This window comes from Stylophora pistillata, chromosome 4 (assembly GCF_964205215.1).
Source record: "Stylophora pistillata chromosome 4, jaStyPist1.2, whole genome shotgun sequence".
Lineage (NCBI taxonomy): Eukaryota > Metazoa > Cnidaria > Anthozoa > Scleractinia > Pocilloporidae > Stylophora > Stylophora pistillata.
In genome coordinates, this window is record NC_142522.1 from 17,861,953 (window position 1) to 17,887,675 (window position 25,723).

The following is a 25,723-nucleotide window of genomic DNA, read 5'->3' on the forward strand; positions in this document are numbered from 1 at the left end:
CGGTCGATATATGGGCCGACTATCGGTCGATAGTCGGCCGGTAGTCGACCGACTCGCGACCGATAGTCGGCCGACTGGCGACCGATAGTCGGCGACTGGCAACCGATAGTCGGTCGCTAGCTGTGTCGACCGATACAATCCTACACCATCGATACTCAACCGATACTCGACCGATACATGACCGATACATGACGATACTTGACCGATGCATCACCGATACTTGACTGATACATCGACCAATAGTCGGCCGATATATCGACCGATAGTCGTTCGATGGTCGATCGATAGTCGGCCGGTAGTCGGTCGACTGGTGACCGATAGTCGGCGACTGGCAACTGATAGTCGGCCGCTAGCCGTGTCGACCGATACATTCTTACACCATCGATACTCGACCGATACTCGCCCGATACATGACCGATACATGACCGAACACAGTTTTCGCGCGCGCTTTTACTGATGCAATTCAGCGCGCGCACAAGAATTTCAAAAACAAAACATTAAAAAATTTAGAGCCGTCATTTTATTTACTCAACACGTCCGCGCACTATCTGTGTTATTTTTCTCTATAGTTGAAGAAGTTTATTGCGGGCCTCAATCTTTTCTAACAAAGATATGTTAGAAAGTTAACGGTGTAAAGAACCCAGCAATTCTCAGCCTTTTCATCGTCACCAAAAGAGCCCAGTTTAATGCAGTGCATGCGTAGGAAGTTAAAAAATTGCGACTGGATGAAAAATTGCCATCTCGGAAATATGCCTATTTCTTGAGAACCATTCATTGGAATTTCACGAACTTGGCAGTAAAATACTTTAGGAAATAAGTAACTGGACTATTGAAAAAAAAATTATTTTAAACAATGGACATTCTAGAAAATCAAGTGGACCTTCAACAAGGGATAATTAAAGATCTCTCTTTTAAATTGTTAGCAAAATGGTGTTAACTTGTGACTACCGTTATAAGCTCGTTGCATGCAAATCATAAAGAAAATCTAATGACTAGATTTTCTACAAAGAAACAAAACCGATTCTAATTGCCTGTCTAAATCTCCACAAGGTCGCACTAAAAATGATCATAGAATTTTTCATTGAAAAGAAAATGAGTCTCCGCTGTAGGGAATTTAGTATTATGGATTCTGCTAACAGCTCAATTGATTTAAAACTCAAAGAAGCTTTTTATATAAATAAGATCTGTATATGTATATGTATATTTTTTAACACAAGATCATCCTAAGTGAAACTTTTTTATTAGATTTGTATATTTTTATTATTAAGATTTTCAAACCATTTTAACTATGAATTTTGTTTCTTGTATTGTATATTATTAAAAACTGAATCATTGGATAATGCAATTCAAGACTTTTTATTGGCTTAGCCATTATGGTATATGAGCCAATATACCATAATCTACAAATATGGTAAGCGTACGCGTCAGCTTAAAATCAAAAGGGAGCTAAAAAAATCCTGTTTCTTCTTACAAAATAATTATTTCTTGGGGGCGTTTTTAATAAAACAATTATTCCACTCGCACTTGTTGGATATGAGATGATTATAGCCAACTCGGCGCTACGCGCCTCGTTGGCCATCTATCATCTCATATCCAACGCGCGCTCGTGGAATAATTGTTAATTATACACGTACTTCAGTCCTCGGACTGCGAGGTGTTTCTTTTTAATAAACGATTTATCTAAGATCAAACCTGAACTTAACAAACAATTACAGCATTATAACACTTTTCTAGCGTTCTAGTCCACACCTTTGATGTTTTGGTGTCACGTTGTAATTAGTACCCGCTTTTGTATTACATCATATTGTAAATAATTTATTCATCTACTTGTATACTATATAATTGTTCACACTCAGTCATTCATTGACTGAAGATGGAATATGCATGCCGAAACCTGTTTATTTCTGTTTATGTCGCCATGGCAACAACACTACGTAAGCTTATAGGGCCTGTAAACCCCAAAATCGTACATTTTCTTCTCACATAGCTGTTTAGCAAATATATCAAGTACTTCAAATGGGCAATTCGTTTTTTCTCAAAAGTCCATTTTCACCCTGAGAAAGCTCTTCCAAATTCGAAACATTCGCCATCTTGAATTGCGCCATCTTTCCTGTGACGTCACGGGTGGAACCTTCCTGTAATGAGGTCAAAAGCTTTCTTTTACGATCGCGTGAGATATGTGCAAGTCTCCTTCGCAGCCCCTGTTTGCCAGTCTGGTCACGATTTTTTTACTTATAATTTGGTTGATTATATTAAAATTTTTCGTAATGGTAAAGGATTGTGCCGTCCAGTTTTGTAGTAATTCAAACAAAACCGGGCATACAATGCATAAATTTCCAAAAGAAGCAAATTTGAAGCGACAATGGGTTAAATTTGTTCAAGTTAAAAGAGCCGATTTTGACCAGCCGTCCGAACATTCTGTTGTCTGTAGCAGTCATTTGTCTCCCGATTGCTATGAGAAAAGCTATATGGTCGAAATGGGTCTTTAAAAGCTAGCAAAAGCTACTTCTTCCTGTTGCTGCGCCGACGATTCAGGCCCTACCAAAAAAAAAAATTCTTCCGAGGTAAATAGGCGACCTTTGCATTCAGCAGACAGCGAAAATCCAGAGGTGACTGACCGTACTGAGAAACGACCGAGGAGAAGTAGAGCTCTTCAAAAGTTGGAAGTTAATAGGGTGAGTACCGAACGAATTCTTTAATTAACCGGAAGTTAGCTAATTAACCCTGCTCGCGCGATGGGTTAAATTTAACCCGCTGTTCAACCCGAGGGTAGTGTTAACTTTCTTTCGAACAACGCGACCAAACTTTTACCCAAAGGTTAGGCTTACTTAGCCCCGGTTAAGACTTAACCCCTCTTTCGAACAACTAAGCCCCGCAGAAGATTAACTATGAACCAAATAGGACGTCTCAGCACTCATTCCGCTGTTTGGGGAGAAAATAAGCATTTAATGAAAAATTGTTCGTTGGACTCCCCCCCCCCCCCCCCGGGCGATGGACACAAGGAAATAATAAATCGTAAATCGAGTGGTCTTTCTTTTATTGATTAAAGAAAAGTCTAGTTGGCTCAGCTACTTCTGAACTCGTAAGATTTCGTGTAATTCTTAAATATCACAAATTGAAAATAGTGTAAAAAAATTATGTTAGCCATGAAGCAACAAATTGGAGATAAGTTATTTGCAATTTCATCTCGTGACTTATAGTGGCTATCTGGTTAAATTAACCTGCTTCATGAAGATGTCAAAGATGTCAGAAAGTCGAACCAATGTCCTTACAAACAATACCGAAGAATGAAAACAAACCAACCCCTGAAAAAAAAAAAAAAAAAAAAAAAAAAAAAAAAGCAAAACGCATGTGCACCATGATTCACTTTAATTCAACATATACCTAACCTGCATACTAAAATTCCGCCATCACCAAGAAATGTGTCCATATATAATTTCAACAGCCGTTTCCCATTCCTTAGTAACACGGTACGGGACATAATCCTTTGCTGTAAGCTCCAAACAGTGCAAATTTATCCACTGCTGCGAATTCAACATCAGTTGCATAACACAAAAAGAAACTAATAAAACTGCCCTCTACTCTGTAGTAGATTCAAGGTCTGTTTTTTCAAGGCACAGTCAGGACAATCTAGAACTAGAATCACTTTACCTGCTTCTCATACTTTGATGATGTGCTGTTTTGTTGGTAGTTTCGATGTAATGATGGGGTTAAACCAAAGGCAAAGTTAAAGAGAAAATTACCCGTGAGCGCTTGCACTTTCTACAACTGAGAAAACTGACATCAGTTAATATTTTGTTCTGGAAGGTCGATCTGCCTTAAAAAACAAATCAATGAGAATTTATGTGGATGAGTCGCTCCGCAGGAATCCGTGCAGTTGATATTTAGCTACACCTGATCAGTTCGTATTACTAAGATGCAATATCTATGACAATTCGTCAGCAGCAAAGCATTTCTTTAGTGTCCATCCTTTCCTATCGTCGTCATGCATAAATTCCAAATACCCGTATGTATGACGTGCCATTCAGGGCCCATTTAATGCGTGTCCCCACTGTGCTTCTTATTTGATTCCCTAAGCAATTGTATTCTCTAATAACTATCTATTTGCCGTAAAATTTCTTGTTCAACAGGAAGATGAGTAGGTTGACGTTTATTTTTGCTCGTCCGAACATCTTCATTACTGCTACACCCTCGTACTGAAGTTGAAGTAAGTCCTGTGAAAAAAAATCCTGTTATCAGTTTCCTGTAATATGTGCTTCAAAGAACCTGCGTGTTCGGTGCGAACAAAACCCGAAACAAAAAGAACATTTATGAATCAATAAATAAAAACAAATATTAAGCCTTTTTCCCAACAGATGTGATCTTTAGCCGCGTTGAAAATCATTCCCCCCTTCCAAAAGAAAATTCGACGGAATCGAGACCAAGCAAATAATTTATTTTACAATATTTTTTGCTTCCAGCAAGCTTAAGTTTTCAAGATGGGAAAATATAAAAAGACACTTCGTCCCCAAGTTAAAAAAAAAAAAAAGGCTGTTACAGGGCTCGACACTAACGGTAGCCCACTAGCCACAGACTAATAGAAATTCACTTTTGGCTAGTGGTTTTCAATTTCCACTAGCCAGTTTCGCTAGTAAACAGACTGAAATTTTCGTAACATCTAAAAACACCTAAGATGTCACTAGCCACTTGGCTAGTAAGTTGAAAAGTTAGTGTCGAGACCTGAGTTAAACAATAAGTGCAGCGCGCCTCTCGTTTACCTGAAAGACAAGCTCAACTTTCTCCATGGCTACTCCCATGAATTTGGCTGACACTTCAAACACTCCAACTTCATCCGCTGATTTAATGTCAAACATGACATTCTTGAACCTGCGGACGAGGAAGAAAACACATGACTCCCGACGAAGATTATTTCAATACCTCAGACATTTGACGCGATAATTTAACTTACTGTGACGGCGGCAGTCCCTCAATCTCCAAAATAACTCCCTTCTCATACAATCTCTGTGCAGTGTACTTGATTTCACCTCGGTACACGTCTTCCTTTCCCTTCTGCTGCTTGGCTCGTGGTTTCCTATTTTTCATTTGAACAACAGGAAGAATTAACAAAGGTGCTGTTCAATATTCTCTAAATATCGGACCGGGCACTGTCCCGAATGATACCGCACTTGTGTCCCTTTGAACTTCAGTCGTATAATAAATCTCTTATTAACCAAGCTTGCTCGGGACCGTACTGGAAGAATATCGGCCTCGGTCTTTCTTGTACGGACCTCGCTGCGCTCCGTCCGTACTGTCAAGACCTCGGGCCGATATTCTCCCAGTACGGCCCTCGCGCTTGGTTAATAAGATATATATCATCCACAGTTCACATAGATGATTTTCAAATATTCACGGTCAAAAGAACTCGAGTCGCTCGAAAGGGCAACGTTCTCATAAAATGTAAAACAAAGCGAGCGATTTCGTTAAAGGAAATTTTCCTTTGTGAATAAGAGATGCCGTGGTGTTAAAACTTACTTTCCCTTTTTGGACAGGTTATCTAAACACACTCTGATGTACTGGTTGTAATAATCGATCTGTTCTTCGTAAAACTGTGATTTGTTATGCAAGCTTTCCAAAGTCTGTCCCAGTTTCTTTTTTTCTTGTCTCCGTCTTTGACGGTATCGCCTCTGGTTTCTGATGTCCTGCATCACAGATAGAATTGAGCGTTAATGACAATACGTGACGGGAGAAACCGTTATGTATTTACTTCAACTGGTTTTGAGCTACAACGAACGAGCCGGTTAGCAATGGAAACAATGGAAAGGGTATACACAGAACCTCTGTGCAATAACTCAATAGTCCAACACGTTTTCCTTCTAGTCGGAGTTCCGATTGAATCTCCTTTAATGAGCATGATGAGCAAACCTCTCTTGAACCATTGTACACTCAAACAAACAAACAAAACTTTCGACAACGAAATTGCACCAAACTTTGACGGTGAGAGGAATTTTAGCGCAGCTTCGTTTCCCTTTCGTGCCCTACTTATCCATTGCCGTTGACGGTTGGCAGGGTTGGGAACCGAGAGACCAGGTGCACGGAGGAATTACCTTGGCGATGGCGTTTATGATATCTTGATAATCATTCTTGATGGTGACGACTCCTTGACTCTCAAGCATCCGTAGATTTCTTATTATTTTCCTTTTCAGTCCTTCAAGTGGAAGTCTGACAATTTTCAAATTAGAAACAAAATTACATTTAAGGGAGGTTTTCATTTACAACGAATCGAGGGATTAGATCAACTGCAGAGAGCTGTGTTAATTCAAATTTAAGGGTGCGTAGTACCAAAATGTTCAAGACACATTCAATTACTCAGCGTGACACATGTTTCATTGTAGCACGCAGGAAAAAGCTATGAGAATCGAGAACCTCTTTGACCCGGGTACCTACTTGTTATCTCCATAAGCTGAGGTAGACTTGGCCATATTGCCATGGGACTTGCTTTTGTTCTCCTCGTTCAATTCTCGAAGTTTCATCGATCTCGTGTGCTCCTCTTCCTGTATCAAATACAATATATTGTGAGAAATGTTTCACATGGGAAAAGGACAGATGGTTAGAACCAAACAACATCATGATCATACGTTAAGCGATGGTACTTCTAAATTAGAATAACACGCACTTGCTCATCAGAGGCGGGAGTCTCTAGAATCTCGGTCAAGTTATCTCCAGCTTGGATTTTCAGAACATCTACGATCATTCTCTTGGTTCTGAATAAAAAGAAAGTACAACATACATAAGCAGTCATAATTGGCAAAGGCGATAACGCCTCTACTGTAGCATGCTAATGGCAACTCTGTTACTAGGACAAAATGTACTGTAGATTTACTAAGTGGAATGAAATGACGTAGTACAACGTAAAAATACAGACAGGCTGTCATCCAAATCGAAAATAAAACTTAACCTAGTCAAGTAGGAAGAAAGCTTTATTGATTCAAATGATCATCACAGTTTATTCCATAAGTTTTAACCCTTGAACGGTAAGAATTCTTGAGGATTGAAAATTTGGCACAGACTTCAAGAATATTCGTATGTTTACTAGTTATTACTGCTCGATCTTACTGGTTAAGATCGAGCAGTAAGAACATCAATTCGCATGAGGTGTACCTAACAAACAGCGCTCTCATGTCAGAGTCATCATCATCAGGGACCTCAAACTTATTGGTCAGCGTTAAGGAAATCTCCGTCTTTGAATGATGTGACGTCTCTTGTTCTCCGTCTTCAGGTGAAGTTTCACCTATCAACAAATACACACATCTTATTAGACGTTTTGTTGTGTAGTATCGCTGAGTATTTTTACTAGTTGTGCCGTATTTTAACTCGCCCTACGGGCTCGTCAAAATACAAATAACGAGTAAAAATAGTCAGCGATACTACACAACAAAACGTCTATTAAGATATTTATTATCCAACACGCCAAACTGTTATTTCAGTGCGGCCGAATTTCACGGATATTTATTTACGGGGAGTGCGTGAAGTATGCGAAGCGGAACGGAATTGGCGCGTTGTCGTGTCGCTGTTTCTATTTTCTTCATTAAATGAAGAAATTTTCTGGTCGTCAAGCTGTTTTTCTGTTTTTCGATTCATCTAATGAACTTGGACCTATATTTCCCAGCCATTCTGACTCTTCGTCGTCGGAAATATGATTCAAATTGTCCGCCACTTTTTTTTTTTCGTAACTACAATCCAACTTTTCGCTTGCGCGTTGCGAGAAAACCTGTTTAACCGGTACTACAATAGACCAGTACAAATACCGCGTGATATTTGTACTTGTCTATGGCGTTATTTGTACTCGTCTAGGTGTAGTTGGATAATAAGTTTTCTTCTTGTCAATTGCAATCTTTACAGTGAGATCCCATTAGATACAATGAAATATATGAAGTTCATATATTTTGAACTGCGGTATTAGATACGTATGATGCACGATCCTCGCAGTAGATAGCGCTATTTAAGCAATAGCGAAAATCAGACCTGAAAAAAATCAGGCCTGTACGGGATTCGAACCACTGACCTCTCTGATACTAGTGCAGCGCTCTACCAATTGAGCTAACAAGCCAACTGGGAGCAGGCCGTTAAGTTGATATAAAGGCCGTATAAAGGCCGTTAAATATATGAACTTCATATATTTCATTGTATCTAATTTATCACTTTCACGGGTTTATTACGAATCAACTTAACGGCCTGCTCCCAGTTCGCTTGTGAGCTCAATTGGTAGAGCGCTGCACTAGTATCACAGAGGTCAGTGGTTCGAATCCCGTACAGGCCTGATTTTTTTCAGGTCTGATTTTCGCTATTGTTTAAATAGCGCTATCTACTGCGAGGATCGTGCATCATACGTAGTGAGATCTCATATTATGGAAAGCGTGCGGGAATCAACTTGTACCAAGTTCAAAGAAAAATAAATTTTCGGCTGCATTGGGATAAGGTGCCATCAGCATTACAAAAACAGCGGACGCTTCCCTTCAGATAGTTCCCTACGTAACTAACTCCTATAATGAAGTAGAAAATGCAAAGTTTATTTTTCCTCAGTTCTCTGATTGCCTCCACATTCCCAATAGAGGGGATAAATTCGTAATTTATCAATTCACCCCCAATTTAATCATTCATGTTTTGCGAACGTTACGTTCGTCGAGCTCGACATTCCTGACAGTTGTAGAAAAATCACGCAAGCGCGCACGATCTGTCTGAATGCAGCCTTGTAAAGAGTTCGAACCCGAAAGAATCTGCAATGATGCCTGGGACTGTGTTCAGAAGTTTGTCATGCAAATGTATGACAACTTGGAGTTGTACTTGTGTTACCTAACAAAGCGTCAACAGACGGAGCATCGCCAAGATCATCTAACAGCTCGTGTAGAGGGTCGTTGGGATCTGGTGCGATTTCATCTTTGTGATCAAGGAGTAAGGTATGAGTATCACAGATCTCTTGCACTGAGATGTAAATCACAGGTTTGGTGACCATTACCACGTCCGTGTACTCATCAATGTTAAAATGTCCCTCTGGTTCCTCGACATTAGACACCTCTCGGAAAAATCTCCTGCAAACACAAAAACATACATCGCAACAGCTCAGATTTGAACGGTAACGGACTGACTGGATACAGACAAAGCAAGCCTAGCGACTACACTATTAAATCCCTCAAAAAAGATTAAAGGTTTTATTTATTTATTTTTTTTTGAAAAAACGTGTCGCAGAAAATAGAAACTTAAAAACGCACTCACTTGAAACGTTGATGGGCCTCAGCAATGTAACCATTTAATGGGCTTAGGTGGGCACTTTCACCTCCAAACTAAGAAAAAAAAAAAACAAAAACAAATCTAAATTCCAGACAAAACAAAAAATATACCTTTAAGAGCGTGTCTCTGTAATTTCCGACCACTCTAAATTGGTTCAAAAATAGATCTTGCCTTAAACTTTGCATGTGGATAAGGAAACCATTGCCTATCATCGGAACAAAAGTGGTTTCCCTCACATTTCAAAAGTTTTTTTATTTTTTAACAATTTTCTGCACGTAGGTCGAATCGTGAAATTGACATCATTTGTGTACACAAAATGAGCAATCTTTCTTAGGATCTCACGCTGTCAAAAATGAGTCAATACGAGTGATATTCTGGAATACAACAGTTTAATACATCAACTTTACAAGTGTGATCACAAAGGTAGGGTATCTTGATAAATGTATACACCGTCGTCACGTCAAATATGCCACTACTCGACTAAGCCGAAAAGTGGTACTTTTTAAATTGCGATTTCTCCGTACTGGAACAAAACTAGGTAACAGGAGTTACACACACTCAACAACCATGCATGAGAGCACTATATTCCGTAAAAATATCCATGGCTATTATCGCAGGAAAAAAATAAAGTGAAGTAGAAATGTGGGATTTTCACAGACCTTACACATCGAAAAACAGAAAACAAGACTTTGTTGCAAAGAGAGAAGAACTGGTCACAGAATGCGGTTGTCTCTATTGACTGCTCCTCCCTCTCCCCTGCCCCCCCCCCCACCCCCTTCGCCCGCGGCTGTCTAGATTCCCATGCAATCAAGGCCACAGGCTGTTTATCAAAAAGAAGAATGTCACGATGAATGTTACTCGATTTCTTACAAATGACCAGCAAATTTGGAACAGACTACGACTTGAATTCGGATGGAGCTGTGTACTTTAGGGGATATTGTTCTCAGCACGGCTTCAAAGTTGGAAGATGGACAGGATTACGGCGCTAGTATACAAATACTCGGTGCCGTTGAATCGTCACTCAGAATGAATGACCTAAATTTCTACAGACTCGCACCCGGAAAGAAATCCTTGGACCTTCGGACAATAAAACCTGACTTACAGACATTCTACAGTATTAGTAAGTGCACTGAGCTGTTCATTTGCGATTATTTTGTGATTCATTGTGGATAATTACGAATGCAAATCACCGAAAGCAGCCCCGTACAGGTATGTGAAAATCCTACATTTCTACCTCGCTTTATTGAGTTATTTTTTTTTTAAAAAAAATAACTATATGTTAGCGTATAGATTGGTGTATTGTGGTGAAGTGTAATCTGATCAGCGCAATTTGGTGTATCTCTAAGCAATCTGATTGGCGCATCTTTTTTTTGGTGTATCTCAACGCAATGTTATTGGCCCAAGTTTTTGGTGTATCACAAACCAATCAGATTGTAGTATTTTCCTATGTCGCATCAATCAGAGCGTTCTTGCTAATTTATGGTTTGACAGGTCTTCAAATTTCAGTGAATCAACGCGTGAGTCGGAGAGAGCGGTCCGCGAATTAAGGAAGTGTATCAGTCGTGTTGGGAAAGCGGTGGAGTTGTGATCGTTGTACAGCTATGCTTATTCTCCTTTCTGAAGAACACTGAGTGGAACATGAGAAAAATTTTGAATCAAATATTACTTCAGATGTTGTTAGGAGCAACTTCAGGATATTTCATTGCTAGATATGAGTTAATCAGCGATTCCAATTTTGAATTTCGCTCAAGGAACAATTTAAGAAGACATCTACAAGAGTTGTAAGATCGTCTATTCAATGTAATGGCTCATGTCCTTCGTAAGGATTTTATCGTTATGATCTGTCTGGATTTGAAAGGTCGTCAGGGAACTTTTTCTACCGATTAGCGAGTTAAAACGTGCATGTTTTGTGTACCGCTACTTCATTTACGACGCACACCGTCAACTGAAGACCTAACACGAACTTAGCGCTATAGCGTTTTGTTTTGGAAGGGCTACTTTTGCTGACTCTGGTAAAACTTGCGCAAGACATTAGCATAAATCATATTTGATTGATATCTTTTTTTTTTTGCCATATGGTTGCTCTTTTAGCAGCGGTTGAAACGACCACCAAGTTACATTTACTTTGTGTCGACTGCCACGTTACATATCCGTTTCTTTGCTTCTAAAAGTTCTCCATGGATTAATTATTGTTTAAACGATACTTTCCCGTTACAATTGCGTGTTTACGTTTTATTCGCCAGTATGGATTAGGCTTTCTTAGATGAAATGCCATTTTCCAGTTAACAACGTACATGTTATGGAATAAATCTACCTCAATGAAGAATATTTCCCTAGGGACAGAATGGTACGGTCAGTTAATTTTCTACGCAACTCTCACGTACTTAGACGTTTTCTGCCAATAAAATTCGCTTTTATCTAACCTGGACTTTACTCCATTGCGTGTCAATTTCCTGTAAACAACCTTCATTTTATCACGTATTTCGCACGCACAGGGCAAAGTCCAGATAGGCAACAACCAATCAAGAAGCCCACATTGTTATGCTTTGAAAAATGATACTTTCTCTTCGTTCAATCTATTTTCACATGTTCGAGGAACGGAGACCGGAAAATATCTTTGTCCAGAGGCCGTAAGAGATGAAATAGAGCTTTACACTGCAAAATTATATAGAAGAATATTTTGAGGCAACCATCTGTTACTGAACAAGAGGCTACACGGAGCCTATATTTGGGTCGGATTTGTGGATCAGCGGATTGAATTGAATTGGTTCTAATTGAGGGCTTTGTTGTTTTAGCAAAATCGCACGTCAAGTGCTTTTCATTCAAACCTTTGAAGTTTTTTTTACCTCGGAACGATCTATCACAGAAGGCATTTTATAGACCTCAAGTTTTTTTACTGATTGAAATTAAAGGTATGTGGCAGTGACTTCCACAAGTGTTTTTTTTGGTCAGAAAAGTATAATTGTTTTGTCCGCAATATTAAGTTACGGATGGATTCAATCGCCAACTTGTGTTTACATAAGATGATTGTCTTAATTAATCGAATTTAAACAATGAGCCAGAACTTTTACTGTTCCTAAGGGTTGTTGTTTTCATCAGTACGTTAACAATAGAAGTGATTCACGGTATTAGGTTTGTACTTTAAATAAATATATTTAAGTTCACTCGAAAGATGAGTATAAACTGTAACAAGCTTATCGTTGATGCGCGGCCAGTACTTCAAATCTGACTGACACTCGATGCCAAAACTCAACCTCGTTCCCAGGGTATGTCCACCGCATTGCTTTACGCTAATTAAAAACTGCGTGCTATTGTGCATTTTCTTGCACAGGAAAAACCAAACGGAATTTCTGATTCTGGCCCTTAAAGGTCAGAATAATAACTAGGACTAGAGAGAGAGAGAGAGAGAGAGAGAGCGTTGCGTGATAAGTTCAAATTAGGGCTGTGGAGGGGACTTCAGGGAGCGTTGTACCAATGTAGTTTATTTTTGCCAACAATTATTCAGACACCAGCATCAGTTATATAGTGTCCCATTTCAACCTACGTCCAAAAAAGTAACTCCTGCATGCGTAGCATGCCTATGTTTTTTTTCATGCGATAATAGCCTGGATATTTTTAAGGAATATAGTGCTCTCATGCATGGTTGTTGAGTGTGTGTAACTCTTGATATCTAGTTTTGTCCCAGTACGGAGAAATCGCAATTTAAAAAGTACCACTTTTCGGCTTAGTCGACTAGTGGCATATTTGACATAACGACAGTGTATACATTTATCAAGATACTCTACCTTTGTGATCACACTTGGAAAGTTGACGTATTAAACTGTTGTATTCCAGAATATCTCTCGTATTGACTCATTTTTGACAGCGTGAGATCCTAATAAAGATTGCTCATTTTGTGTTCACAAACGATGTCAATTTCACGATTCGACCTACGTGCGGAAAATTGTTAAAAAAATAAAAAAACTTTTGAAATGTGAGGGAAACCACTTTTGTTATGATGATAGGCAATGGTTTCCTTATCCACATGCAAAGTTTAAGGCAAGATTTATTTTTGAACCAATTTCGAGTGGTCGGAAACTTACAGAGACACGCTCTTAAGAGACAAAGGCAGCAAAAACGACGCCAAATTAAAAAACGAACTATTTGTTTAAGGATTGCTGATTAACCGCAAGGCAAAACATTCTAAAAGGTTAAACAGGACTTTATCCAAAGCCCAATGAAACAAGAGGTTGGGTTTCCGATAACCCTCGAGTACAACAGAGCTCCTCCTACCAAACGTAACTTTAGTGCACATGTCAACTTCACTGAAACTTAGCGCGAGAACTGATCAAAATACGAGACGAACTAAGTTTGTGCTCAACAGCAACTAAATGAGCCTGTACCACTAGGTTATAGAATTAACTAAAATACAAGTCATCTTTAATAGTGATTCCATGGTCAATTGTGCAATGGTCAATTGTGCAATGGTCAATCCATCTTGTACTAACAACATGCTCGGTTTCCGCATCAGATGCTTCTCGACCTTCTCTCATGTAAGGTCTTCCAACCTGAGAAGACCACCTTTTCTTTAGTTCCGGTTACAGCTTAATATGTCTTTTTAACATCTTTATTGGGTCATTTCATTTCCAGATTCAAAGAAAGAAGTCTTCTAAGAAGAGACGCTGGTATCATATCGACAATTTCTGGATAAAACATGAGCGATACTCGGACACAAAAAGTTCCCTTATCATGGATATCTTTCTGCATTTTTGTAGAAGGCATAAGTTTTCAAAATTGTTTGATTCTTCCATGACTTTGAAGAGTGATCTACTTTCTCTTTACTTTTACTACCTGTGGCAACCATGTTTCGGTTAGGTAAAGGTAGTCTTAGCGGCCACTCGGTGACCACACTCTAAAATTTGGTATCCAAGTTAATCAGAAAGAGCTCATATTTTGAAACCCAACGATTTCTTCCATTTATTCAAACAGTACAGCAAGTTAAGTATATGCACTCACCATTTTATTTGATGCTGCATACTGTAGAATCTTTGCAATAGAACCAAGATTTCTTCTCTAGAAGATAAGGGCATAAGTGATTTGTCTGTTGACTCTAGACCTGACCATATCGTTAAGGTCAGGTAAATCTGACAAGCCCAGTACAGGTGACCCTCAACTAACGAAGCTTATTATCCCGCTCAGCGAGTATTGCTGTCTCCCGCTAAGAATGCGGTATTCAGAAGTTTCATCTCTAAATAAGCCACTGACAGTTGGGCGTTTAATATCGATCGCAGTAATTACGACAGCAAGGACTTAAGCCAGGCATGGTGAATTAAGATGACACCATAATCAAGCGCGAGACGTGGACGTACCTGATCAGCCGTCAAACATTTGTCCACGCCCACTGATACGATATCAAAAGCATCTGGGGCTACGATTGCAGGGTTCATATATCTGTAGTAAATCAAGTTACCAACAACCTGCAAATCAGTGGACACAATTTTTAGAATGTTAGTTAGCTAAATTTTATCTTTCTTTTGTTTTGCAATTTTATATGTTTATTTGTGGGCTTCCTGTAAAGTAGCTTTTAGCTAAGTGGAGTGCCACGTAAAATAAAGTTCTGTATTCTGTATACAAATCACAATGTTTTCACTTGGCCTTCCACGCTTTCGGAGTCAGTAATGCAGTGGTAATTAGAAAAAAAAGAAAAGAGTGATAACAAAATGAAACATAACTGACATATCTACATAGGAGCACAAGCATAATTACACGGGGCACCTAGAGATCAAACAAGCGCAATACCCTACTTACTTTTAATATCTCTGATTCTGGTGCGTCTGGAAATTTTTCAGCGAGAGCTACTCTCAAAGACATTGCTACATATCGCATACCATACCTGAAGAAATACACAAATATCAGAATCAAAGCACAACAGGGCATTTCCGAAGCTAGCACGAAAGTAACAAACCAGATTTAAAACAGCAACATTATTTCCAATAGGGCACTACTTAGGTATGTTACCGGCCGAGTCTTTTATTGATGATACGTTCTTTAAATTACAAGGTGACAGCAAATAGACAGCTTCTAAGGGCGCAGACACAACTCTGCTTTATCGGTATTGACCGAGAACATAAGGTAACTGTAAAAGGTTTCTGAACATCCAATGGCAAAACAACAAGCATCGCCATATTACCAGACACACACTACTCACGGTATTTTATCGCCAGATTGTACAATGGAGTTTAAAAATGTATCCGTAACTACTGTGAGGCTCTTCATGGCAGCCTCTATTCTTTCTCGTACTTCAGGATGTTTCAGCGCTTGTTCCGGTTCCACATCATATGGGAGCTTACTACACATACAAAAAAAAGAGCAAACAACTTCATCTTTTCGAATGGTGGCCAACAATTATCCACACCGGCTTATTATAGACTACACATTAAATGGGTAATATGCCAAAATGCAAAGCAGCAGTACAATTACGGATATTTCAGCGTTTACTGTCGATTGCGGATACCTTAATGCTGTAGTTTTTCTTGACTAAAGAAGGCGTTTGACACTGTTGATCATGACTTACTGTTGACTAAGTGAACCCCTATGGAATACAAGGAAGAGCTCTAGATCGGTTTAAACCCAATGGTGTGTTGTCACTGGCTGTCTAACTGATGTCTCTTCTAAAATGTGGTGTGCCACACGGAACTACCTGGGAAGGTTTTTTTTTTGCAACGCGACCCGTCCTAACTGCATACCCTTCACTTTCGGCGCTGGGCCTTGGCTATTAAATTCAATCATCAGCAAAGGTATGAATTCGTACCTTGCAGTTCCCGTTTCTGATTCCATTTGATTAATCCAAGCCTTGTACACTTCAAGTGGGTTTGTGTTGATTGACAAGTTCTTGTCATTTAGGACACCCTCAACCAATGGCTGTAGCAGCTCTCGCAGTGAACTTTGACCTCTCGTACCTCTGAACAAGCGCAAAAAATTCTGATTAGTAATCGACATTTCAGATTTCTTTTTGTCCCGCGTTCGTGACAAAACGAGTGACAGATTTCTTTAGGCCATATCTGAGCTCAAACTATCATTTCTATTTTCCCTAATCTTTGTTAGATTTGAAAGATCCATTTTACATATGCTAACACACCAAGACATACTTATCAAATGTAGCATGGAGGCCATTAGAGAAAGGCTGCGCGAATGTATATGCCAAGTAGCTAACAAGCAAATAAACAGTTCAGAAAGTTATGCAATAAAACGGATTCCACAGGCAGTCTCAAGGACTGCGAACGACTGAGTCCATACACTCACCGGTTAAAATGAACCAACATCCTAATGACCGCTGGGTTTCCTGTTACGATGTCCTGCATTTGATCAACTTTTGAGCTGGAGAAATAGAAACTTAGTCAAACACTCTTTCTATTACGGCCATAAAACAATTTTTTTTTCTAAGCATAAACCTTTAAGTAAGTGATCTCCACGTAATTAGGAATAGTCAAGTCACTTTGGCGGCAAACATTAAAATCGTAGAATCAAGATGAGAGGAAAGGAGATATGCCCGCGCGTTTTTAATACCCAAGCATTTACCATTTTTCCATTACTACCACCTTTGGCACAAGACTAAAGTAACTAACATAAAAAGTAGAAAAACAAAACAACACTTACGTGTCTTACCTTCTGGAATCAGAAATTTGGTATGAATGTAAAGTAACTTGATTACAAAAAATATTTTACAGAAAACCCACCTACAGACAGTTTCTCCGTACAACTACTGAAAGAATTTACATTAAAAACATCTTGACACTTCTTAACTGAGCACGATAAAAAGTAACAGTTGAAGGGGTTCTCTTATCAATTTTAATACTTACGCGATCTCCTCTTTAAGCGCTGTGTCAAATAATTTCACAAGCAGGTACTCCTCTCTCGGATTAGAGGCATAGTTGTATAATGTCAATATCACAGACTCCATGAAGTTAGTAAATGTACTCTGCGGCATTGCAAAAATCAGTTTGGCCAGGTAAACTGGATTAGTCTGAAGCAAGTAAAACAAGTTCTGGTAAGCTTCTAGTTTTTCATGGCTTTCTTTACTCAGTGACTTGATACCCTTTGTTCTCTGCATCGCGGTACTCATGTCTTGTTTTTCCCGTTTTAAGTTCTTTCCATAGTGTATTACGTCCTAAAAAAACAAAACAAAAACAAACAAACAAAAAAAAGACTGTAAACTTGCTAATATTAGTACGTGCACAGCGCCTTAAAATAAGTCATTATCAAGTTTATCACAGCGTTTACTGTATAGGTCCTCTTTCCTTTTAAATACAACATCTATCAAATCACTCCGAAGGGCTTTTTCAAATAAAGCACACTTCCTATCTTCTGCACTGGAAGAGTTTTGGAGAGTTTAGAAAACGACCGAAGAGCCACAGACACCAACTCCAAGTGTCTCTCGTTCGAAATTCAATAATTCTCTTGCCAAGAGCAGTGTCTAACTTACAGACATGTCCATCAGGAGACATATGACTGTGATAAGCGGTTGACATTATAGCTGTTACACTAATCACAAGGGAAAACACGTTCCTTCAACAAAGAAAATAAACCACAAACAAAAATATACAAAAATACCATTTTGCAGCACGAGTCGTGTATTTTTAATACCACGTTTGTCTAGTAATATTTCTCAAAAAGACACAAAAATATTTCTATTAACTATGGTTGTATATATCACGACGTTGATAAATGGTATCAAGAATTTGTGATGATACCTTTTTTTTTTTAGCTTATTATTTCTTTTTAGAAGTCAAAGGAGTTTATTTCAGACAGACTGGTTTAATACCTGCAAAGTGATTCTGTTTCTAACAAGAAGTCCTATCTTGATGTCCATTAGACCTAAGTCATTTTCAAGCTGTTGGTTTGATCTGATCTCTGTCACAACTTGGGCCCTTAGCTTCTGAAGATCTGCGGATTAGTTCACATTTTTTCAAAAGTACAAAACTTGGAAACATGTAAATGCACAGATCACGTTCAGTGATTTGACTAGTCATGGCACAACAGCAGCAGTAAATTGATGGCATTTATTCTCAAGAGAAATCATACTACAAACACCAGAGAGAAATCATACTACAAACACCAGAGAGAAATCATACTACAAACACCAGAGAGAAATCATACTACAAACACCAGAGAGAAATCATACTACAAACACCAGAGAGATATCATACTACAAACACCAGAGAGAAATCATACTACAAACACCAGAGAGAAATCATACTACAAACACCAGAGAGAAATCATACTACAAACACCAGAGAGAAATCATACTACAAACACCAGAGAGAAATCATACTACAAACACCAGAGAGAAATCATACTACAAACACCAGAGAGAAATCATACTACAAACACCAGAGAGAAATCATACTACAAACACCAGAGAGAAATCATACTACAAACACCAGAGAGAAATCATACTACAAACACCAGAGTAATCTGGACAGCCCCCACAGGCAAAACACAGCTTCTATTACATACTTAGCTCCTCTTCAAAGTCGGCATCGCTGTTTTCCAAAAGATGAAGGAATTTTCTTACAGTCTTTACTGGCGGATCTTGCATGGAGACTGTGTGAGGAGGAAAATTATATTATGCTTCAGACAAAAAACCTGTCCCTTTGTCAAAATTTACTGTCATCTTTATAGCAGAGAAAACATTGCAATTTATGTAACCTTGCCTGCATGAAAACTTTTCCTATCAAAGAACCAAGAGTAAAAAAGAACGATTTACATACTGAGTTTTCTGTAGTCATTTTGGGCCACATTAGCTCTCAACCAAGCCTGGATTTTCACTATGGCAGAATTCTACAAGGAAACAATTTATCAGTTGGTGATAGTAACAATGGACATCTACTAAAAGGTACCTCATTTTACACCAAGTAAGAAATAATTATCTGTTTGCCCACGCTTCTCTGTTGGCCCAGGAGGAGTATATTGCCAATTAATTACATGAAATGAGCAGGTGTGTATGGCAATAGGATTTTAAGGTTCAACTTACATGGTCCTTGAAGTATTTTCTTCTTTCTTGATATTTCTTTCTGGCAAGTGACATCCTCACCCAAGATTGAATCTAACAAGTAAAACACTCACAATAAACAGACTGAGAGTCAAATCAAACAACACACCAGTGACAAAAGTGAAGTGGTCGTACTAAATCACAGTTTTGATATAGTTAAGACACCTTACCTTTACAACTTCCTCAGGATGACTGTGCAGTTCATTGAGCCTCCTTTTGTATTTCAATTTTTGAATAAATCCCCTTACAAATGCCTAAAAAAAATTAAGATTGTATTGCAGATTCAGTAAACAGTTCGTTTCTAGGTGTGAGCAGTCCTGCAAATGGCTGTTGATATTAATGATACCCGACATTTCAGCAACCTGAGCAAAACTAATCCCAAGACTGATGATTTTCCCCCCAGAGTGTCAAAATGTTCTTTACTTCTACTGACAATCAGAACTACCATCAATGGATGATTGGCACAGACAAAAACATTGCAGATTCTCAAACTAGACCAGCAACTAAATACTGGTAGAGTCATTCATACTCCCCTCTATTCTAGAGCAGACTCTGGTTTGTCTGCACTAGTGTAAATAAATTTTAACAATCTCACAAAACACTGCAATCATTAAATATAGTTTGTAAATCACTGGCTTTTTGGTGGAAAAATCTTGATTGCTGATATGGTATATCTCAGAGCATAATATATGGTATGTTAATCAAAGTTTTCAATACAATGCAGTTTTCAGAGAAAATAACTTTTCTCTAAACCTTACAGATATGGCAAGGCTGCAATTATATAATTATATACAAATGATAAGTTAAAAAAGAACATGCAACAAATGAATAATAGCAAAATAGAAAATCAAAAATCTAAATATCTAAAATTACCAAGGAGGGTTTGCTAACCAAACACATATTTAGAACAGTTCTTGAAACCAATTGCAGCAGTCTCTGGATAATCAAAAGAAAGCCTCTTTGACATTTTGAGAACATTATCCTGAAAATGATTTCTTAATCTAACAATGTGTACCTAATAACACAACCGTGGAAGAGTCAGACCAGGAAATCCTTGCCACCTGACAAAAGACATTTTAATTAAATAACCTAACCTGTATTTTAATGATTGCTGGTAGATGTTCCTTTATGAATGTCTGCCTTTCTTTGTAAGCCTTTCTGGCCAGGTATCCTTTCCAGTACGATTGCAGCTTGATAATCAAGGGTTCATTTGACTCCATGTGGACCCAACGGTCATATTGGATTGTCACTCGTGATATCACACCCTGTTAAAGACCAAAATAATACAACACAATAACAGTCTTATATAAACTATCTACCTTTTGGTGATGAAAACTAATTTTCTGACTACATTTACACTCATGAACCCAAACAGGTGGGACTCTGCTCATCAACCCTTTTAACTTGCTTCTACAGCAAAAAAATATTGCAAGGACTTCTATTTAGGATATTAACCTATTGACGTCCAGTGTGCCCATATGCGCCCATGGGGACCCACGCCCTTTCTACACCTTGTGATGTCATCACTTTTAACTCTGGAGCACGACTTTGAGCACGTACTTGAACAGGTTGAAAATATCTTACAAATGATACCAGAATGAGTGCAATTGAGTGAAGGAGATTGGAGAAATAGCCAAAAAACCATGTAACTTTGACCTGAAAATCTGCACGAAAATCTTGTTCCATTACCCACCTACCTTTCTGAGCATGTGCTTTGAAAATAATGAGTAGTTTCCTAAAAAATCTCTACACCAAAATGAAGCCTACTAAATTTCCAGCAAGTGAGGAGAAACTTCAGGCAAGGAGAGGGCAAACAAAGGGCAGGAGAAAGAGAGAAAAGTAAAAGTCATAAGTGGGGCATTACTTTTCAACCCAAATTTTGCTTTCTGCAAGTGCCCAAGATTTTCAGGCCACCATTTTGCATTTGGATCGAAAGGCCGTCAAGTGTACAAGCTGTCAGGGGGTTTTTGGTAAGTTTGAGCTTTTAAAACCACAACAGTGACCCGAAATCTGCTCGACTAGCTTCAAAACACAGTTTTCCACAAAAGCTGCGGCCATTAATGGGTTAACTAAAAGCAAGCATTAGTTTACATTTTCATGAGTGCTTATTATCCAAGCATTCTGCACAAGTAATGCAACAGAATCACAAAAGAAGGTATTAATATGAAATAATAGATATTCACCTGAATTTCCTCTCTGGTTAGCACAGCAGAGTTAGTGATCATGTCAACAGGTTTCTCCCAACAACTTTCACTATTCTCAGTATTGTAGTAATACAAATGACCCTGAGATGTCTTCTGCTCCAGCCATGCAGAGTCACTGCCTACAATTAAACAGATAAAGAACAATTGAGAGTTACCAAAACTAACATTAAAAGAAAAGGCATGGCTAGAGTTTTTATAGAACCTAAAACCTTGAAAGACGAAAAATGTGTGGTTGTATAACCTTAAGAAATCGCTATCTTAGGATCCTGATTAAAAAATCTTACAGAATACATAAAACAATAATGAAGATTATGCCTGACAATAGTGATGAGTAGGAGATGGTACATAAGATGGTAACAGTTTGCTTCAAATTAAACTTACCTGCTTCTTTCTTGCTGTCTTTGACTTTTTTTAGCTCTTCAAGGTACTGCTGAATACACTGTGATGTGACACCATATATGTTTGCTCTTGGGTAGGTAAGAGCTGCTATCAGAAGCCTCTCATCTTGTGCACCAATTGCTTGGTTGATTGCAGTCACACCCTTAGCCACTATAAGAAAGAAAAATTTAACTTTGACACTATCCATGTAAGGAATAATTACTTAAACCTAACTTATCACAAACAAATACTTACAATGTTGAGCCTCATCAGAGTAACGATTGGCACTGTCCAAGCTTCTCTGGATCTCATCATGCCACAGTTCAGCTGTGTCTTCATCAGCTTTCTATGGATTTTAAAACATATGGGCTATTCAATCAATTACCATAATTTCTGGCCGTTTACCCACACTGGCCAATTATTTCATACAGCAAAAAAAAGTCAACAGATTACCTGCACTGGTGGATAAGCTGCACCTGAACTATATCCATTTTTAGTTGTCGTTAAAATACCTTTTCAGCTTGAAATTAGATAAGTTTCACACCTATTATTTTCAATATTCTATTGATGCGTGTGGGGTTTCAGACTACTGTCCACAATTTCTCACAAAAATTGATATCACCGGTTCTACTGGGTCTAACAAGTCCCTTAAAAACAGGAAATTTTTCTTTAGCTCAAGCTAGTGTTAACTGGAAATTTGTTTCTGATGTGCCTGATATACTTGGATAATTTTTGTTGCCATCAAGGTTTTGTTTACATGCGTGCCAATAACAATTTGTTCGTTGTGCAATTAATTATACGTGAAATAAACTTGAGTTGGCATCATCTTTTTGTGCCACTCTTAATACAATAAAATTCATTTGAGAGGTGGAAACGCAGGTAGGTGAGAATTTTTTTTTAATTCAACCACCAGTAGATTTTAAAATTGTCACATAACCCACACCTCCCTATTACCTGCAGTGGCATGTGTTTAATGCAAAATCAACAGATTACCCATGGGTAAATAGCCAGAAATTATGGTAATCAATCCTTTATTTACACCTATGAGCTGAGTCAAGGGCTGGCTAAATTACAAATAACCTGACTCAAAAACTTGTATATATAAAAAAAACTAAACAATCCTAAAATAATGAATACAGAGAGATGCAAATTGGTAGAAAACAATACTAACTGCTATCACTTTAAACTATATACAGCACAATTCAATTAAAGCGAGTGTCACACAGCACAGTATCTGTGATCATTTGCTAAAAAGTAACCTTAACCTATTCTTACCGCTGCTTTAGCCATCTTCTGGGAGTGGAGAAGCTTCTGATAAAGTTGGCTGTTGTCAGGGTCAATACCTGAAAGTTTGGCAGCATCAGCCTGCAAGGCCTGTAGAGTACTTTGGTGATCTTCCTTATCAATTGCCTCATTGATGACTGCTATGGCAGATATCACTATTACAAGAAAGAGAAAAATACTACAGTTAAAATACCCAAATTACCATAAATTATCATGAATTAAGAAGTTTCACATTCATTCTCTTTGATATGTTTTTTTGAAAGACAGTCTTTCTTGTGTGTGATTGTTCTCCATATGTCCTGTGACCAAACTGAGTTCAACAAGAGAACACTTTCAGGAACCGTTTGGAGAGAGATTATACCCTCAAACCTTAAGGTTTTCCTCAAGCTATGGAAGCAGAAAACTGTTCACTCCCTGGAACAAATAACACCAAGTAGCAAATTTGTGAGATAACTTTCCTACCAATTCAGGGCCAGTGTCCAGAGACATTAGTCTGAAGTCAATGTTGGAGGTTGTGATATCTTTTAGTCATTTGGCTCAATTCTAAAATGGCCACTGATGATAAGGGTACATGGGGCAACAGGTTTTGAATTCATAACTTGTTCCTCAGAATTGGTGCCAATTCAGGTAACAATAGGTTCGAGACACTCACACATGCAGAGACTTACGGTCATGCTCTTCTTGAACAACAGTGTTCATATAGTCCACACAAATCTGGATTTCGAGCTTTGTTAGATCGTCCTTGCCGACTCCACAGTCCTATGTAAGTGCAATAATTATGAGAGGATTCAATAGACCACTTTCATAAATGGCTGCCGGATTAATATTCTTTTGTTTAAATTTAAATTAGCCCTTCTGGCCTCGCTTGAGATAATGTATTCTTTTGAATTTTGTACTGGAAAACGAAGCTAGTAGGGCTAATTTAAATTTAAACAAAAGAAAATTAATCCGGCAGCTATTTATGAAAGTGGTCTATAGTTATCCCTTTCATCCTCAAGGTAAATAGATAGAGAGATATGTGGTTTACTAAGAACTCTTGTAGTATAAATACTGAATCATAGGTCTGGCCAGCAAAGAAGAATAAAGCATTTACAGAAATTATATATCTAAGGAAAAATTGCTTGCATCAGCAACTAATAAGCATATGAAATGTAGCTCTTAAACCTGTTGGTTGAGGTGCCACATGATATTTGAATTTCCTTCTCTTGGTCTTAATGCGTAATTACATTGAGTATCTACTATGCAACTTCTAACGAGCTTGTACAAAGGGCTGGTAATAAACCTTTTGCCATAATCTTCCTGTCTTGAAGTGATTGTAAATTACTGACTGTCAGGGATTCAGTATATGATAGCTTAGGAAAAATAATTTTAAGGGTGCACTATTGCACTTTTTTGATGGCATCTGATAGATAAAGCGGCAAGTTTGAAAACAATGCACAGGTATTCTAAGATTGATCTTACAAGAGAAGTGTAGACTAGAATGATATATGAAGCTGGTACACCACAGCACCTGAGCAACCTGAGTGCATAAAATCTTTAATTGGCTCTCTTCACCATAAAGTCACAGTATACCACTCAGGTCAGATCTTCAGCTATGTAAACCCCAAGCAGCTTGAAGGAACTGACATGGTCTAACACGTTGCTGCCCATGGCAGCTGGCAGACACTGATAACTATTATAGTGGAGAAAGTCAACCAACATCACCTTGCATTTTGCTGTATTTAGTTGCATGTTATTAGCCCAAGTGAACTCCTGAATGTCAGAAACTACAGTCAAGTACTGAGGGGGGCCATTTCTAGAGATAATCTCAATAGCTGTCAAGTCATCAACATATTTTGTCCAAGGGTACCAATCACACAGAAAGTCATCAACCATAATAGAGAATAGAATAGGTGACAGCTTTGTCCCCTGGGGGATGCTATGATGACAATAACTTGACAGTTTGTGTCCAAAGTTTGTGTAGCAAAGTTACTTCTCCCAGAGACCTTCAAAATCATAATTTGCAAAATAATGCAAACACAATTCAACCCACCTGTGCTTTCTCCTCCTTGACAGAGATCAAGTGACTTAAGTATCTGTTACAAAGACTCTCATCTACTGATGTCAAACCAGCATTAGCATGGTTCATTTTTTCAATTAACTGCGTGGAATTTTCATTCTCAATGGCTTCATTTATGGCTGCTACAGCTGTCAAAACTGAAAGTTTGTGTAATGTAAGTTTTTAACAAGTCAATTTTCTGTGGGTGGTGCCCATTAAACTATCAAACAGATCAGTCAATCATGCAGAGTTTCACTTATCAGATGGTCACCTGTGAAATTTACCACTTGTGACAGTAGTTGTTATTTCCTGCAACTTTTCAAAAATCTTGAAAATTAACAGAAGATACATAAAACTAACTGTTTTAAAAAACTATTTTACTCATTCATATTGCTGAAAAATAGAGAATTAACAGTGCTATTCTGATCTGTGCCCCACACTCAACCTTTTTCAAGTAGCAAACTCAACGTACCTGACAACTGATCACATACAGCCTGATGTGAAAGACAAGTTTCATCACTTTCC

At 38.3% G+C, this 25,723-nt stretch overlaps 1 protein-coding gene across 2 annotated transcripts in view; it reads right to left on the minus strand.

Moving 5' to 3' along the window:
• Positions 1–3,020: 3,020 nt before the first annotated feature.
• LOC111324920 (ras GTPase-activating-like protein IQGAP1) overlaps positions 3,021–25,723 on the minus strand; it is a 31,338-nt gene continuing 8,635 nt past the window's right edge. Inside the window, exons 14-44 of one of the 2 annotated variants that reach the window (XM_088756469.1) lie at positions 25,671–25,722; positions 25,193–25,356; positions 23,829–23,919; positions 23,152–23,315; positions 22,132–22,222; positions 21,880–22,047; positions 21,478–21,617; positions 20,389–20,559; positions 19,465–19,548; positions 19,277–19,348; positions 19,014–19,083; positions 18,760–18,846; positions 18,065–18,186; positions 17,103–17,410; positions 16,546–16,620; positions 16,055–16,204; positions 15,452–15,592; positions 15,052–15,136; positions 14,613–14,720; positions 14,260–14,316; positions 13,752–13,811; positions 9,250–9,317; positions 8,830–9,065; positions 7,138–7,267; positions 6,653–6,740; positions 6,424–6,530; positions 6,084–6,198; positions 5,512–5,678; positions 4,949–5,071; positions 4,758–4,866; positions 3,021–4,214 (exon numbers count right to left, since the gene is read on the minus strand). In XM_088756469.1, the coding sequence (XP_088612595.1) occupies positions 4,101–4,214; positions 4,758–4,866; positions 4,949–5,071; positions 5,512–5,678; positions 6,084–6,198; positions 6,424–6,530; positions 6,653–6,740; positions 7,138–7,267; positions 8,830–9,065; positions 9,250–9,317; positions 13,752–13,811; positions 14,260–14,316; positions 14,613–14,720; positions 15,052–15,136; positions 15,452–15,592; positions 16,055–16,204; positions 16,546–16,620; positions 17,103–17,410; positions 18,065–18,186; positions 18,760–18,846; positions 19,014–19,083; positions 19,277–19,348; positions 19,465–19,548; positions 20,389–20,559; positions 21,478–21,617; positions 21,880–22,047; positions 22,132–22,222; positions 23,152–23,315; positions 23,829–23,919; positions 25,193–25,356; positions 25,671–25,722 (3,717 nt within the window). In that variant the 3' untranslated portion in view covers positions 3,021–4,100. The remainder of the gene's footprint in view (positions 4,215–4,757; positions 4,867–4,948; positions 5,072–5,511; positions 5,679–6,083; positions 6,199–6,423; positions 6,531–6,652; positions 6,741–7,137; positions 7,268–8,829; positions 9,066–9,249; positions 9,318–13,751; positions 13,812–14,259; positions 14,317–14,612; positions 14,721–15,051; positions 15,137–15,451; positions 15,593–16,054; positions 16,205–16,545; positions 16,621–17,102; positions 17,411–18,064; positions 18,187–18,759; positions 18,847–19,013; positions 19,084–19,276; positions 19,349–19,464; positions 19,549–20,388; positions 20,560–21,477; positions 21,618–21,879; positions 22,048–22,131; positions 22,223–23,151; positions 23,316–23,828; positions 23,920–25,192; positions 25,357–25,670; position 25,723) is intronic. The other variant, XM_088756470.1, reaches the window with a different exon arrangement.